The 15,000-nt window shown below is 35.5% G+C and overlaps 1 protein-coding gene across 7 annotated transcripts in view; it reads right to left on the minus strand.

Annotated features, from left to right (window-relative positions):
* The window catches only part of LOC144959050 (dual specificity calcium/calmodulin-dependent 3',5'-cyclic nucleotide phosphodiesterase 1B-like), a 675,925-nt gene that overhangs the window by 27,536 nt on the left and 633,389 nt on the right, over positions 1–15,000 (minus strand). For 6 of the 7 annotated variants that reach the window (XM_078891396.1, XM_078891397.1, XM_078891398.1 and 3 more), the window contains 6 exons: positions 14,399–14,479; positions 9,760–9,880; positions 9,298–9,379; positions 7,711–7,920; positions 1,051–1,131; positions 1–13 (listed from right to left, as the gene is read on the minus strand). The exon at positions 1–13 is cut by the window's left edge and continues 569 nt beyond it. In XM_078891396.1, coding sequence (XP_078747522.1) covers positions 1–13; positions 1,051–1,131; positions 7,711–7,920; positions 9,298–9,379; positions 9,760–9,880; positions 14,399–14,479 — 588 coding nt within the window. The remainder of the gene's footprint in view (positions 14–1,050; positions 1,132–7,710; positions 7,921–9,297; positions 9,380–9,759; positions 9,881–14,398; positions 14,480–15,000) is intronic. The other variant, XM_078891401.1, reaches the window with a different exon arrangement.

A 15,000-nucleotide genomic window follows, 5' to 3' on the forward strand; every position in this document is an offset into this window, starting at 1 on the left:
CTTTCCTCCGCATCTGAAATAATGGGGATGATAATGATAATGACCATGACTAAATAATTGACAATCTATTATTATACTTATTATTATTATATTATATTATATATTATTATTATTATTATTATTATTATTATTATTATTATTATTATTATTATTATATTATTATATTATTATTATTATTATTATTATTATTATTATTATTATTATTATTATTATTATTATTATTATTATTATTATTATTATTATTATATTATTATATATTATTATTATTATTATATTATTAATTATTATATATTATTATTATTATATTATTATTATTATTATATTATTATAATTATTATTATTATTATAGTTAGTAGTAGTAGTAATGTTAATAAAAATAATAATAATAATAATAATAATAAAAATAATAATAATAATAATAATAATAATAATAATAATAATAAATAATAATAATAATAATAATAATAATAAAAAATAATAATAATAATAATAATAATAATAATAATAATAACAAGGTACAAGGTCTCGGCAAAGCCATCCACTTTTTTGTCTCTTCTTTAGTATATCATTCATCGTGTTTTCCTGACGAAGGGCAAACTCAAAACGTCCATATCATCTGTCTTCGTTAAAGAATTGAAGATTCCATTCAATTTGATTATTGTTATTTGTTTCTTCCGGCTTCAAGCAGCATTCTGACGTCATATTATGGTATAACAACATAAGCGCCAACGTAAACAAATAAATGAGCTATTTATAGTATGGGAATCCCCGTCTCATGGCACACAATACTATCTGGGTCATCTTACAATCCTGCTCTTTGGAATTCAGAACGTGTTCCCAATCGCTGCACAAGCTTGCGTCTAATAAATTGAATTCAAGCTTTCAATTCAACACTTATCATTATTTTTTTCCCCTTATAGCTTCAAACACCATTTTCGTTAATTAACCAGCACCGCTAACGAAGGTGCATAAAAAAACCCCGCCACTTTGAGAAAATGAAAAACATAATGGATTTGTGAGCCGATGACGGCAGATTATGAGTCAGTGTACCTTTTATGGCTTTTTCTTTCCAGTGGAACTTGTTCTGGCTTAGGCATTCAACCCATGGTCTTCTGAGTTCAAACCGTCCGTCTGTGAAAGGAGTAGAGGAGGAGGAGGAGGAGGAGGAGGAGGAGGAGGAGTAGGAAGAAAAGGAGAAGGAGGATGAGGATGAAAAAGAGAAGAGGATGAGGATGAGGAAGAGGAGGAGGAGGAGGTAGAGGCGGATGAGGAAGAGGAGGAGGAGGAGGAGGACGAGGAGGAGGAAGAGGATGTAGAGGCGGAGGATGAAAAAGAGGAGGAGGATGAGGAAGAGGAGGAGGAGGAGGAAAGTGATGAGGAAGAGGAGGAGGAGGAGAATGAGGAGGAGGAGGAGGAAGAGGAGTAAAGTGATGAGGAAGAGGAGGAGGAATAGGAGGAGAATGAGAAGTAGGGGGTAGGGGTGGGGGTGGGGGAGAGGAATACATAGATTAGTATCTGTATAAACATTAATGGCATATTATGTAAACAATTTGGAATGCTTCGTGAAAAAAAAAAAGAAAAAATAGCCATGTCCATTGTTCGAACGTTGATGTTGTCATCTCAACATGTTTTTATTACTTACTATAAACCTTTTACTAGTATTATGATGATGGTAATGATGATGATGATGATGATGATGATGATGATGATGATGATGACGATGATGATGATGATGATGATGATGATGATGATGATGATGATGATGACGACGATGAAAAAGAAGAAGATAATGATAAAAATAACAAGCCCAATACAGTTGTATCTAGTTATTTTTTAGTTACCTGGTTAGTTTAATTTCGTTTAATTTTGTACAACTTAGCCACCGCTTAACCAGAACAAGAACAACAAGAACAACAACAGCAACAATAAAAAGAATTAAGCTATAAGACATCGTTAAACAAACAAAAAACAAAACAAGTAAAAAACAACAACAAACAAACATAAACAAAACAAGTAAAAAACACCAACAACAACACACAACCAAAAACAGGGAATGCGATTAGCGGAAGAGTAGCGTCCCTTGATTGGACGTCGCGAGGACGAGAGACGCATGCGCACAGCCAACATGCCGTTCTCTCTCTAATAACTTTTCCGCCGGTGACGTCACAGACTATGGGTGACGTCCAATCAAGGGACGCTACTCTTCCGCTAGTCTCATTCCCTATAGAACAAAGAATGAACCCAATGCCATTTTTTGATTACCTTTATTTTTTTTTCGACCTAGACCTAGAGAAAGTAAAAATCCAATAATTAACAAGAGGCAAGCATTTGCAATTCCTAAAAACTTAACACCAAAAATCTATGAAATGATTTTAACTTGACTTCTCCCCATATTTATTGCTCGCGACCCTTTGGACAGGACATTATTCTATCGTTTATTGAATTGTGCGCCCGGCGTGTGAAGTTATACCCATCTAGTGACATAAAACGTGTGCACAGGCGAAAGATAAAAGTTTAAAGTTCGCGGATGCAGGAAACCATGTGATTAGGGTTGGGTGGGAACTTTGAGTTCATTTGCGGCGCTGTACTGCGGCTGACGCCTGGGTTATTCCGTCCGGTCTTCCCTACTTTATTTTGTTTTTAAGGGTTTTACGGCGCTTGCAACACATTAAAGTCATATCAGCGCCAGTAAAAAGGAAGAAAATGGGATAGTAAAAAGTTCTAGAATTACAATTAAAGCACAAAAGAAAAGGTAAGTCAAAGGGGAACTGGTTCAAATAGGGAACAGATGTAGATTCCAAGAGCACACCGTCAAAGTACTTAGTTTGAAATCACCTAAAAGTCTCATCCAGACACAAGCACAGGTCCCAACTTAGAGGAATACACTCAAATGTTTACAAATCATATAATATAATGTGTAAACTAAACATAATACAATGCATAACAGAGAGATGATTTACAAGGAAAGATATTTCCCAAAACTTTAACTATACATATTCGACTGTTTCCCTCCCAGCCAAGGAACTCTGGCAAGGATCTGGACAAAACTAAGTAATCTCATTCCAAGACAATGACAGGAAACAATTGGAAAACGGGTATGGGGGGATAGAGGACACAGCATGTACCTCCCTGCCCACTAAGGGAGATCAGAAACCCCAGCCAGCAGTCTTGCCTTGGAATAGACACTAGAGACAAATTTTCACTAAGGGATGAATAAAGGGTGTTTTATTTTATTTTATTTTTTTATTTCATACAGTCAAAAAAAGAGCTTTTATACACAGCGCAATCCACTCAAGGTACAAGAGGTATCACAATCCAACAGCAACACTACACGTGTCAGACTTGAGCATTTGTATAGCGCAATATCCACTAAACGTGCTCTCAAAGCACTTTGCAAGGGGTCCCTCCCCCTCGCTAACAGCAAAACATAACCTATCGTAAGACGAGACTTTCACAAGGATTGATTCACCCATGCGCCATCTCAGAGCCTGGGCTCGAATCCTGGACCTCCCTATCCGGAGGCGACTGTCATACCACAACACCACCAAACAGCGGTACACTCGTTTGTTAATAGTACTGATACCCCCCCCCCCCCCCGCACCTAACAAATATTTTTGAAAATTAAATCTAAAAAGATAAAATCAAAATGAAACAAAAACAAAACAAAACAAAACAAAACAATACAAAAAAATAAGATACAAATAACAACAAAATCACAATTTAATAAACGGCAACAATGCAAACGTCAATATAAATTAAAACATAAATTGGACACTAGTCACTAGGGCTAAATAAACGTTTTTCGTTCGTTTTTTGACACAAGGGCTAAAAAAACTTTTTTTTTCTTTCCTTTTGAGTCACTCGGTCTAAATAAAACATTTTCCTTTCGTTTTTAGTCAGTAAAGCTAAATAAACTTATTTCCTTCGTTTCAAGTCACTGGGGCAAAATAAACTAAATTTTCACCTTGTTTTGTTTTGAGTTTTTTATTTTGACTAAGCCAATTAATTTTCGTCTCGTTTTAAAGTCAAAATAAGGCTAAACCAAATGCAGGGATGTAAATTCAAACTTGAAAAAAATTCTGAAATTCTGCGAGCTCATTTCAATAGTCTAAACTCCAAGTGACACTCCAGGAATGAGGTGATAAATGGCCTTGTGATTGTGACAACATTTTGAGGACTTTTGAGTGATAAGTCTCAGAATAAAATCCAGATTATTTTTTATGGATGGATTCTAATGATTTATGTCTCCTTTTTGTCATGATGAAATATCATTATTTGGAGTTGTTCATGCTTAAATCAGTGCCCATTTAGTAAATCTTATCCTTATCTTTATGGATTAAACAGGGTTAAATTAGTTTGGGATAATGAAAAAAATCTGAATTTTGCAATTCTTAACTTATTTTCACTGCACGTAATCAAACACCTAAATTTTTATATTAAAATTAAATTCAGGTCAAAATATTACCCCCAATGACCAAATGAATCTGACAATAATAAAAACTCTTACTCAAATTTCAACAGCCATATCATTACTAAGGCCAATTTTGAAATTGGAAAGATGGTCACTTCACGATATTTATCATTTTAACAGGTCCCAAACCCTTCTGCTAATAACAAAGGCAGGCAATTAGAAGTACATTACAATTACAATACTACATTAGGTTTAGAATCGTGTTAAAAGCCGTTTACTTTATTGGTGTAGCTTTCAATGAGAACAAACAAATTTGATTTTTTTCCCCATCATAGTCAAAAGTTCGTGGCAGTCTTACAATCATAGAAATGAGACCCCATAGACATTTCTCATAAAGACCAAGGCTAAGGGAAATGTACCTTCAGACTCATTATGACTGAAACGAATTGCAACACACAGGAATTACTTACAGAAACAGAAATACATTCCAATTGAGCCTTAGGAAGAAAGTGTAACAACACAGAGCTCAGTCATGAATACCCGATATGTATCCACCATCTTCAACTTTCGATTCTGCAGCCCATGTTTTGCTTCCGGTAAACTAAAAATAACCCTCCTTGTTTACACAACGGACGTGAATCTAGTTACGAATTAAAATTAGGAAAATTCGGAAATTCGAACGCTTTCAATCCTTAGTACTTCCGAATTAAAATTCGGAAGCTGTCGTGGAAATAAGTTGAATGGTTAAATACACGCATAACCATTACTGACACAACAGTCGTGTTAATTAAGTGGTTCAGTACATTGAAAATGGATATTCACTACAAATTCTCTATATGTACAGCAGTATCTCTTATCACAAGAGTTGTTGGTAATGAGGTATTAAGAAATATTTAAATAGTTTGGGGAAGCTAGAAAATGTGTGAAAAATAGGAAATCCTAATAATTCTGAAAGATTTACATCCCTGCAAATGATTCTCTAATAGTTTTCAGGTCACATTGACTCAACAGCATTATTTTATTCTTGTTTTGATGTCATTTAGACTAAAAAAAGGTTATTTTTTCGTTTTTAGTCACTTAGTATGAATATACCAATTTTTCCCTCGTTTTCACGTCGCTACGAATAAACAAAATTATGTTATTCTCGTTTTTACGTCGCTACGACTAAACTAAATTGTTATTCTTGTTTTTAAGCCAGTAAAGATGAATACATAATTTTCGTTGTCATCTTCATTCACTAGGGCTAAACTAAATAATCTTTTCTCCCGTTTCGAATTTAGTCATTCAGTCTGCCAACCAAAACGAATTGTTTCCTTCTTGTTTTTGAAATGTTAAGGGATTTAAAATTACATGATGGTTGGGTAGGGCCCGGTATGGAATGTCTTCGTTCCCATTTCACCTTCAACGTGATAAAGTAGTTACCTTCGAACTGCGTGATGCGAACATTGGCTGTTTGGGGATGACAAAATTATGGCAGCACAAAATATCGCCCAGAATATGAACTAATGAATGAGTGAATGAATGAATGAATGAATGAATGAGTGAATGAATGAATGGATGGATAAATGAATGAATGAATGAATGAATGAATGAATGAATGAATGAGTGAATGAATGGATGGATGGATGAATGAATGAATGAATGAATGGATAAATGAATGAATGAATGAATGAATGAGTAAGTGAATGAATGAATAAATAAATATGTGTGTGTATAGATTGCCTGAAGCTGACGTCACTTATTATTGTCTATATATATATATTTCTATAGACCGCCAATAGAGTGATTGGTTCTCACTATTAAATTATATTTGATCAGATTGTGATAGCGTCAGGTTATACACAGTTTGCATGTGTGTGTTAGTACAATTTATTTGGCAATTAGAACGAATTAGTATTTTACTTAAACGCATACCACCAATACGACATGTGATCAAGAGAGATAGATAGCGAGTAAAGGGCATAGAGGTCTTCTACTCTTCCGGTTCCAAAATCCTTAGAAGTGAACATGTAACCAGTCCTTCGGAGCACTAATCAATAGTGAACAGGTTACATAATATAGAATCATAAACGCACCTAAATCTGCCTAACTGTCCTTTTGTGTTGTTTTAAGTCTTCTTCTTCTCAGGCACTGAAACGATCTTTCAAATGCCAGCTTCTGTAACTTATTGTGCTCGTCATAAGTTTATTAAAGAATAACTAAGTTAGTCCCAGGATGAACAGACAGATTCTTAACTCACTCAATCCTAGAGATTTTTGCTACTTTTCAAAATTGGAAAAAATGTATTAAAAATAAACATGTTTTATTCAACTACCATGAACATGTAAAATATGTCTATAATGTGTCTCTCTACGTAATAAATTGGCATGGAGTAAAAGTAACCCGGGTCATCTACGGATATAGTCGGTGATAGGGTTGAGTGAGTTAAGATTGCAGGATGTAAAAGAGCGAGGATGAATGATCTTTATTGACGACCAGCATACATATTTATTTATTTAGACTAGAAAAAATGATGCCATCACTCCGACACCAGAAGATCAAATACACAAGGTGTGTGTCCAGTCCTACGGAAGACTGGTTTTACACTTCATATGAGGATTGGAGGGGGTCACAATAGCTCAGTTGATAGAGCACTCGCTTCACACGCAAAGGGACCAAGATCGATCCCGGGTGCAGTCGATACTTTTTTTATGCCCCCCCCCCCCCTCTCCACTCACCCCTCTATCCACCCAGCAGTGAGTGGGGAGTTAGGTCTGTTAGATTTGGTGGAAAGTACTTTGCGATAGACAAGTGTCCTATCGAAATGATAGCAAGCAATTACTTATGTCCGTTTCAAGCCATAGAAACTCGAGGAAAACTCCGGCTCTACGGGCCGAATGGCTCTGAAGGACTATCTACTTATTATATTTATATCGTGTGGATTGGAACCGGCTTTTTCTTTTTTCTTTTTTTTTTTTTTTTTTTTTTGGACATCCCACTTTTGTTCATTATTTGTGTGGCTGGCTGAGAAAACCCGGAAAGATGCGCAAATTAAAAAAAAAAAGAGTTATGTATGCAGTTGTGTAGACCACATCCTTCTGATCATTTACCACTTTAAATTTTCTTTCCATGTCTATTAGAACCCAAGTTATGATACATTTTTTTCTGAATAAAATTTGTTGCTTTGGGAAACACAGACTTTATCTTCGATTTTGGCTCATATATTCTCGAATCGAAGCTTGCCGCATCTTCCAGGGTTTTCCCAGCCCGCCTCACATTTGACATTTGACATTTGACATTTATTTGACAATCCAACTTACAAGGAGAGAGAGGCGTTCTGGGCGTGGTGGATCGACTGGACAGGTTGGAAGTGTTGGTGGATTTGTCCCGCTTCTCCTTGCTTTCGAAGACCTCCTCGGAGATGGCCTCGTCCACGTTCCTGCCGCCCTGTTGCTGCAAAGGCAACATCACCCGTTCCAGCATGTCCCCCATCACTTGGAAGCTGGGGTCGACGATAAAGTCGATGAAACCTGGGGAGTGGAAGTCAGTCATTATTATTATTATTATATATTATTATTATTATTATTATTATTATTATTATTATTATTATTATATTTTATTGTTATTGTTATTTTATTATTATTATTGTTATTTATTATTATTATTATTATTATTATTATTATTATTATTATTATTATTATTATATTATTATTATTATTATTATTATTATTATTATTATTATTATTATTATTATTATTATTATTATTATTATTATTATTATTATTATTATATATTATATTATTATTATTATATTATTATTATTATATATTATTATTATTATTATTATTATTATTATTATTATTATTATTATTATTATTATTATTATTATTATTATTATTATTATTATTATTATTATTATTATTATTATTATTATCATCATCATCATTTTATTGGCTGGTTAACTCAATCCTTATGGGGTCCTGATAGTTCAGTTAGTAGAGAACTCGCTTCACACGATCCCAGGTGCAGTCGTGATTTTTTTCTGACCCCCCCCCCCTGTCCACCCACCAGTGACTGGGTAGCTGAGACTGTTAGATCTGGCGGAGAGTACTCTGCGATAGGCTAGCAACCTATCCAATTGCTATTGTACATTTCACGCTATCAAAACCGGGATAAACCCCATGGGCCGAATGGATCTGAAGCACTACTAGATAGATAACTCTTACCTTGACAACAATTTCGGGATTTCCCTAGAAATGTCAAGCCTACCAAACACAATACTTCATTTTCTACACACAAACTAACTCAAGAGACATAAGTACATACTACACATAATTGTGTGCAGCATAACACCGGCACTAATTCCGTTTTATTATACAAAAGATTTCTCTACAAACCAAATCATAACAGGACGCATGTCAAGTTTGTGCGGCTAGGTGGTCTAGTGGTATGACAATCGCTTTCGGATCGGAAGGTCCGGGGTTCGAGCCTCACTCGACGCATAGTTGATTCCTTGGAAAAGACTCTTTACTCACATTCTCTCACCGTACTCAAGTGTAAAATGAGTACCTGGCCGTTAACAGCGTTGTCTTTGTCCGAAAAATTGTAATATCGCCAAACAGGCGTCATGTCTCGTCCTACATGTTAAATGTTGCTGTTGACCAGGGACCCCTTGTAAAGCGCTTTGAGCACGTTAAGTGGATATTGCGCTATATAAAAGCTCAATTCAATTCAAGTCGCAAATCATCAGAGAAGCTGTAGTTCTATGACCGCTTATGAAGAGCATAGAGCACACCCAGAGAATATTCCCCACAGAATGCGTCAATGGACTCTTCCATATCTGGCAACGTGGAACAACGCTTTAAATATATTGTAATTGTTATCATCCGTTTGTGGAAAATGCTCACCAATCTGAGATTCCGCCACCAAGGTGCTTTTCCGGTCACACAGGGGTGAGAAAGGCAATCCTAATTCCTGCTCCCGATCTCCCTGTAAGAACAATGGATAACAAAGCATTAATAATAATAATAATAATAATAATAATAATAATAATAATAATAATAATAATAATAATAATAATAATAATAATAATAATAATGGTAATAGTAGTAGTATTAGTAGTAGTAGTAGTAGTAGTAGTAGTAGTAGTAGTAGTAGTAGTAGTAGTAGTAGTAGTAGTAGTAGTAGTAGTAGTAGTAGTAGTAGTAACAATAACAATACGATAACGATGACGATGCTGATGATGAAGTTGATGATGATGATGATGATGATGATGATGATGATGATGATGATGATGATGATGATGATGATGATGATGATGATGATGATGATGATATATAAATCAACAAACAAAGCCAGAAAGCACTCACCTGTCTGAAGAATTCCTCCAGCAAAAGGTTTGTCCATTTTTGGTGAAGCTCCCAGTCTTTGGAGGGGTGGCTGATGTCGGCACAGTGGAGGACAAGGGAGAGAACCTTGGACTTTTCAATGCTGATAGGGAAAATAAAGGGAAATAATAACATTATTTTAGGTTATAAACGAAGACGCTGTACGGATTATACTGCGGAGGGGGGAAAAGGGGGAGGTAATATTATTTCCGGTTATAAAATAAATAAAGACTGCAAGGACCTGCATGGATTGTGATGTAAGAGGACAAAAAGGGGAGGTAATACAATTATTAAGGATTTAGATGAAGACTTCAAGATTTCGCACGGAATAATTCAGGGAAAATAAGGGGGAGATAATAACATCACTTCAGATTATAAATAAAGACTGCAAGGTCCTGCACAGATTGTAGAACAAGAGGACAAAAAGGGGAGGTAATATAATTATTAAGGTCATAGATGATTCCGCACTTATAATTATTATAAGCCAACTGGGATTTCTTTTCTTTCCAGAGATTGGACGATGTTATGATCTTCTCTCTCTCTCTCTCTCTCTCTCTCTCTCTCTCTCTCTCCCTCCCTCTCTCTCTCTGGCTATTTCGAAAATATTGGTTGCTTTTCACTGATGTCCATGGTATACACAAAGAAGCAAACAAAAATCAAAACAAATATCTAAAAACACAATAACAAAAAAACAAAAACAAAAAACCAACAAACAAAAAAACAACAACAAACAAACAAAAAATTAAGGTGGCGAAACAAACAAATAAAACTCCATCAACAAAATTTTGAAGGGGTATTAATGTGAAAATCATAATTTTGAAATGAAACTTGAATATAAAATTAAATGAAATACAAATTTTTAAAAATACAACTTTCTAAGAATACAATTGTAAATTGATGGGAAACTATCCCCCCCCCCCCCCCGCGCCCATTTATGTTGATTTTTGTGAAACATCAAAATGAACAAAGTTTTTATTCTTTTAAAAAATCATGGTATTGACTGGTTCAGACAATGAGATACAAAGAACACATTGTATATTCTATTTAACTATTGATTTTTAATAATATTTTTTTTTTTGGGGGGGGGGGGGGGATAATAAACCACCCCTCTCCCTCAATTATAATTTATGACGTCAGATTATAAATCGTTAAATTTCACTAAATTATTTAAAAATAAATATTATTCAAGTGTTTTTTTTATTCGAAGTTGACGAAATCGAAATGGATTGAGGGGGTAGAATAAAGGATTTCTTACACTCTTGCGTTTTGGAATTCAAACTTCACAACTTCGTGTCGCCGTTGGGAACACGTCCGGAATTCCAAAAAGACAAGAGTATAAGAATCGTATATTATTCCAGCCCTCTCATTGGAAAACCCTGGCATTTCTTTGTAAATACATAATCGCGGAGTAATGCTTTGAACGCATTGAGTAAAAATTTTATTAAAAAAAAAAAAAAAAAAAAAAAAAAAAAACTAAACAAGCCAAGAAACATTGCACTGAGTGACGTCAAATCGGTTCTGTCTGGTAGAGTGTAAACCAACTCAAATGTCATTACGTTAGAGAAGAGAGAATCCGAATCATTGAGCAGAAATAAAAGGTTCTCTCTCATTTAAATCACTTTGTTGACGTCGGCATTTCTATTCGTATTGTCACGTGATTTATTCAGAACGAACGATAAACAAACTAGAAATAGAACATCGAGAAGGGAGAAGAAAGAAGAGGACGGAAGGAGGAGTTACGTAGTTATGAGTGATTCCAGTTGGCGGGGGGGGGGGGGGGTGATTTTGTTATCAAACAAGTGGGAACAAATTAAAACTATTATGTTTTTTGGAAGAAGATAACAATTAGTGATCAAAAAGTGAACCGAAAATAGATTGTCCATTTCATTGAAAAAAAACCCAGTCATTTGGTGCTGTGATGTGAACAGCTTAATGCGTGATCTGGAAAGACGGGTATTTAACTCACTCCACCCAAACACCGACTATATCCGTAGTTTACCCAGGTTACTTTTACCCCATGCCTATTTATTACATTTTTCTGAGACAAATTATACGCGTAGTATTAAAGTTAATGTTTTTAATTTTTACATGTTAATGATAGTTGAATAAAACTATCTATGTACATGCTAAATTTAGCATTTAAAAAATGACCCTTTAGTGTCGCTCCCCCCCAATATTGAAAAGTAGCAAAAATCTCTTGGGTTGAGTGAGTTAAAACATTGGCCAGAAAACTTGTCCTTCAAATATCGATGGATTTAAACGACCCTCATCTTGACAAAAACTCTGAAACCTGGGACTTCGTGAGGCCTTCCTTAAAGTCCCAGGTTTTAGAGGTTTTTTGCCAAGATGAAGGTCATTTAAATCGATCGATATTTGAAGGACGAGTTTTCTGGCCAATTTTAAAAAATAGGCGTTTTTCCAGAGTACGGCTGTAAACGGGTTAAGAGAACTAATTAAAAATGACATTTGTTGAAGATCGTCCCTAATTGGTTGTTAAACGATTTGTCAGCAAAAAAAAAAAAAAAAAAAAAACAACAACAAAAAACCTTGAGCTCTTATATAGCGCAATATCCACTAAACGTGCTCAAAGCGCTTTACAAGGGGTCACTGACCAACAGCAACACATAACATGTAGGACGAGACATGGTGCCTGTCAGGCGATATTATAAATTTTTGGGACAGAGACAACGCTGTTTACGGCCAGGTACTCATTTTACACCAGAGTACGGTGAGAGAATGTGAGTAAAGAGCCTTCTCCAAGGACTCAACTATGCGCCGAGCGAGGCTCGAACCCAGGACCTTCCGATCCGAAAGCGAGTGTCATACCACAAGACCACATAGCCACACAAGTGTTTTGATCGGAAAGATTCAGAGCCAAGTCCACATCTTTGCAGGTCTGATAAATAAACGCCATTATGGGGCTTGAGTGCGCGGCTATGTGGTCAACTGGTATGACACTCGCTTTTGGATTGGAAGGTCCTGAGTTCTAGCTTCGCTCGGCGCATAGTTGGAAAAGGCTCTTTACTTACATTCTCTCACTGTAAAATGAGTACCTGGCCGTTTACAGCGTTTTCTCTGTCCGGAAAAAAATCGTAATATCGCCTGAGAGGCGTCATGTCTCGTTCTAAATAACGAACAATATGAAATTGTAATGAAGCTTCAATTTAACCAACGAAAAAAAAAGAGATAAACATCGATGTTTCGGGTTTCCCCTTTATCAACTAAACACGATAAATGAAACACTAACGACGAATCATAGATGTGAAAATGGCGTTATTAGGGTGAATTAAACTTTCCATCTATCAAAGTATCTTGATAAATTGGTGTTTGTGTCGAGAGTAACAAAAGAAACAAACAAAAACAGACCATTTTCTCGGCACTATAGGGACAAAAAGTGCGACGTCACACTCGCCTATCAACCGCCCTTTTGGTTCCACACTCAACAAAGAAATCAAGCTGTGGTCTGCTATTATTACGAGCACAGTGGCTGGAAAAAAACATTTCAAACTGTAAGAATTTTTCTCTCTTTTCTAGTAAGTTGGTTCCTTGTTTTGTATCTGATTGTCGATAGCATCGCTCAAAGTGTGTGTGTGTGTGTGTGTGTGTGTGTGTGTGAGTGTGTGAGAGAGAGATGAGAGAGAGAGATGAGAGAGAGGCTTGTTGGTTTTAGCGATTTCCAAGTAGGACAACATTTGTTTGCCATGAGCGTTGTTAAGAGGAAGTGACGTCACGACTTTGGACCTCTATTTCATAATAATGTGATAATAACAATAAAACAGTTGGAAAGCCTTGAACTCGGCAACCGTAGCATGCAACGTTAACCCTCTCCTTTCCACCCATAGGAAAATCGTCGTCACATTCGTTACGGTGAAACCGACAATTTTCTCATTCTGATTTCTCTTGAAAATCACAAAATTTAAAGAGATGCTTTGATTACAGCTATAAATACTAAACACTGTGTTGTAGAGCTCATTTATTTGAACATCAATCTGTATAGAATGCACCTGTTACTTTTTAGTTTGATTAGGAAAAGTCTATTTTTGTGCTGGGTGGGTGTGAATTTTCGGCGAAAATTCTAAAAACAGCTGACAAGGAGAGACTTAAGGCATAAGTGAAGAGTGGTTTTCCAAAACTCCCTAAATCCGTTATTTTTAAAACCCATTTTGAGATATTCATGATTATTCACTCTAAGATTTCTCATTCCGTCTTATCATTTCATCATATGTGACCCATCGTCTCAAAATGGTATTATGTCGGAACAAACCAGATGCTTAAAAGCCGAATTTAATGTTAAACTGGTCAAAAATATAAATTGTTTGCATTAGCACCCTAAAATATGGTATCCATTCTCCTCAATAAAACATACAAACTCAACACAAGTCTGATATTTCTGGCTATAAATTCAATTTTCAACATCTTAACCGTTTTGAGGCGAAGGGTCACATATTTAAACTTTAAATTCAAGCCAATCTAGGGAAAATTCTTATGCCATTTGATGCCTAAAAAATTAACTTTACATTTCAAATTTATTTCATGGATAGAAAATCTCAAAAAGTAGCCAAATTGACTTAACGAGTTTTGGCAAACCAGGCAGTCAACCTTCAAACCCAATGATACATACAAAATGCTACCCGATTGGTCTCGAACACCGATACTGTAACTTGATCGAGGTGTAAACACATTTCCCTTTTTCAATTGTAGGCTGAATTCGTCAGAAAAAGATGTTCATTATAAAAAAAAAGAAGAAGAAACTAAAGGAACTAAATACTAAGAACTGAAATAACGAACAGAGATTCAACATAAATTAATACTAAAACAGGGATTTATGTAATATTTATTTTTTCTAATCTATGTGGTCTTGTTGTATGACACTCGCTTTCTGATTGGAAGGCCCTGGGTTCGAGCCTCGCTCGGCGCATATTTGGGTCCTCGGAAAAGGCTCTTTACTCACATTATCTTGCCGTACTCAGGTGTAAAATGAGTACCTGGTCGTTATCAGCATTGCCTCTGTAAGGAAAAAATGTATTATCACCTAACAGGCGTACTGTCTACATATTACTTGTTACTGTTGGTCAGCAACCCTTTGTAAAGCGCTTTGATCACGTTTAGTGGTCATTGCGCTATATACAATCTCAGGCTTTTATTATTATTTTTTTATCAATGCATTCTCCACTCCAGGCAACATTCGAATCCTTTCATTTCTCACTTCATCTTTTCCCTGTC

The sequence above is a fragment of the Berghia stephanieae genome, chromosome 13, assembly GCF_034508935.2.
Source record: "Berghia stephanieae isolate SIO BIC M18660-M18661 chromosome 13, UCSD_Bste_1.3, whole genome shotgun sequence".
Taxonomy (NCBI): domain Eukaryota; kingdom Metazoa; phylum Mollusca; class Gastropoda; order Nudibranchia; family Aeolidiidae; genus Berghia; species Berghia stephanieae.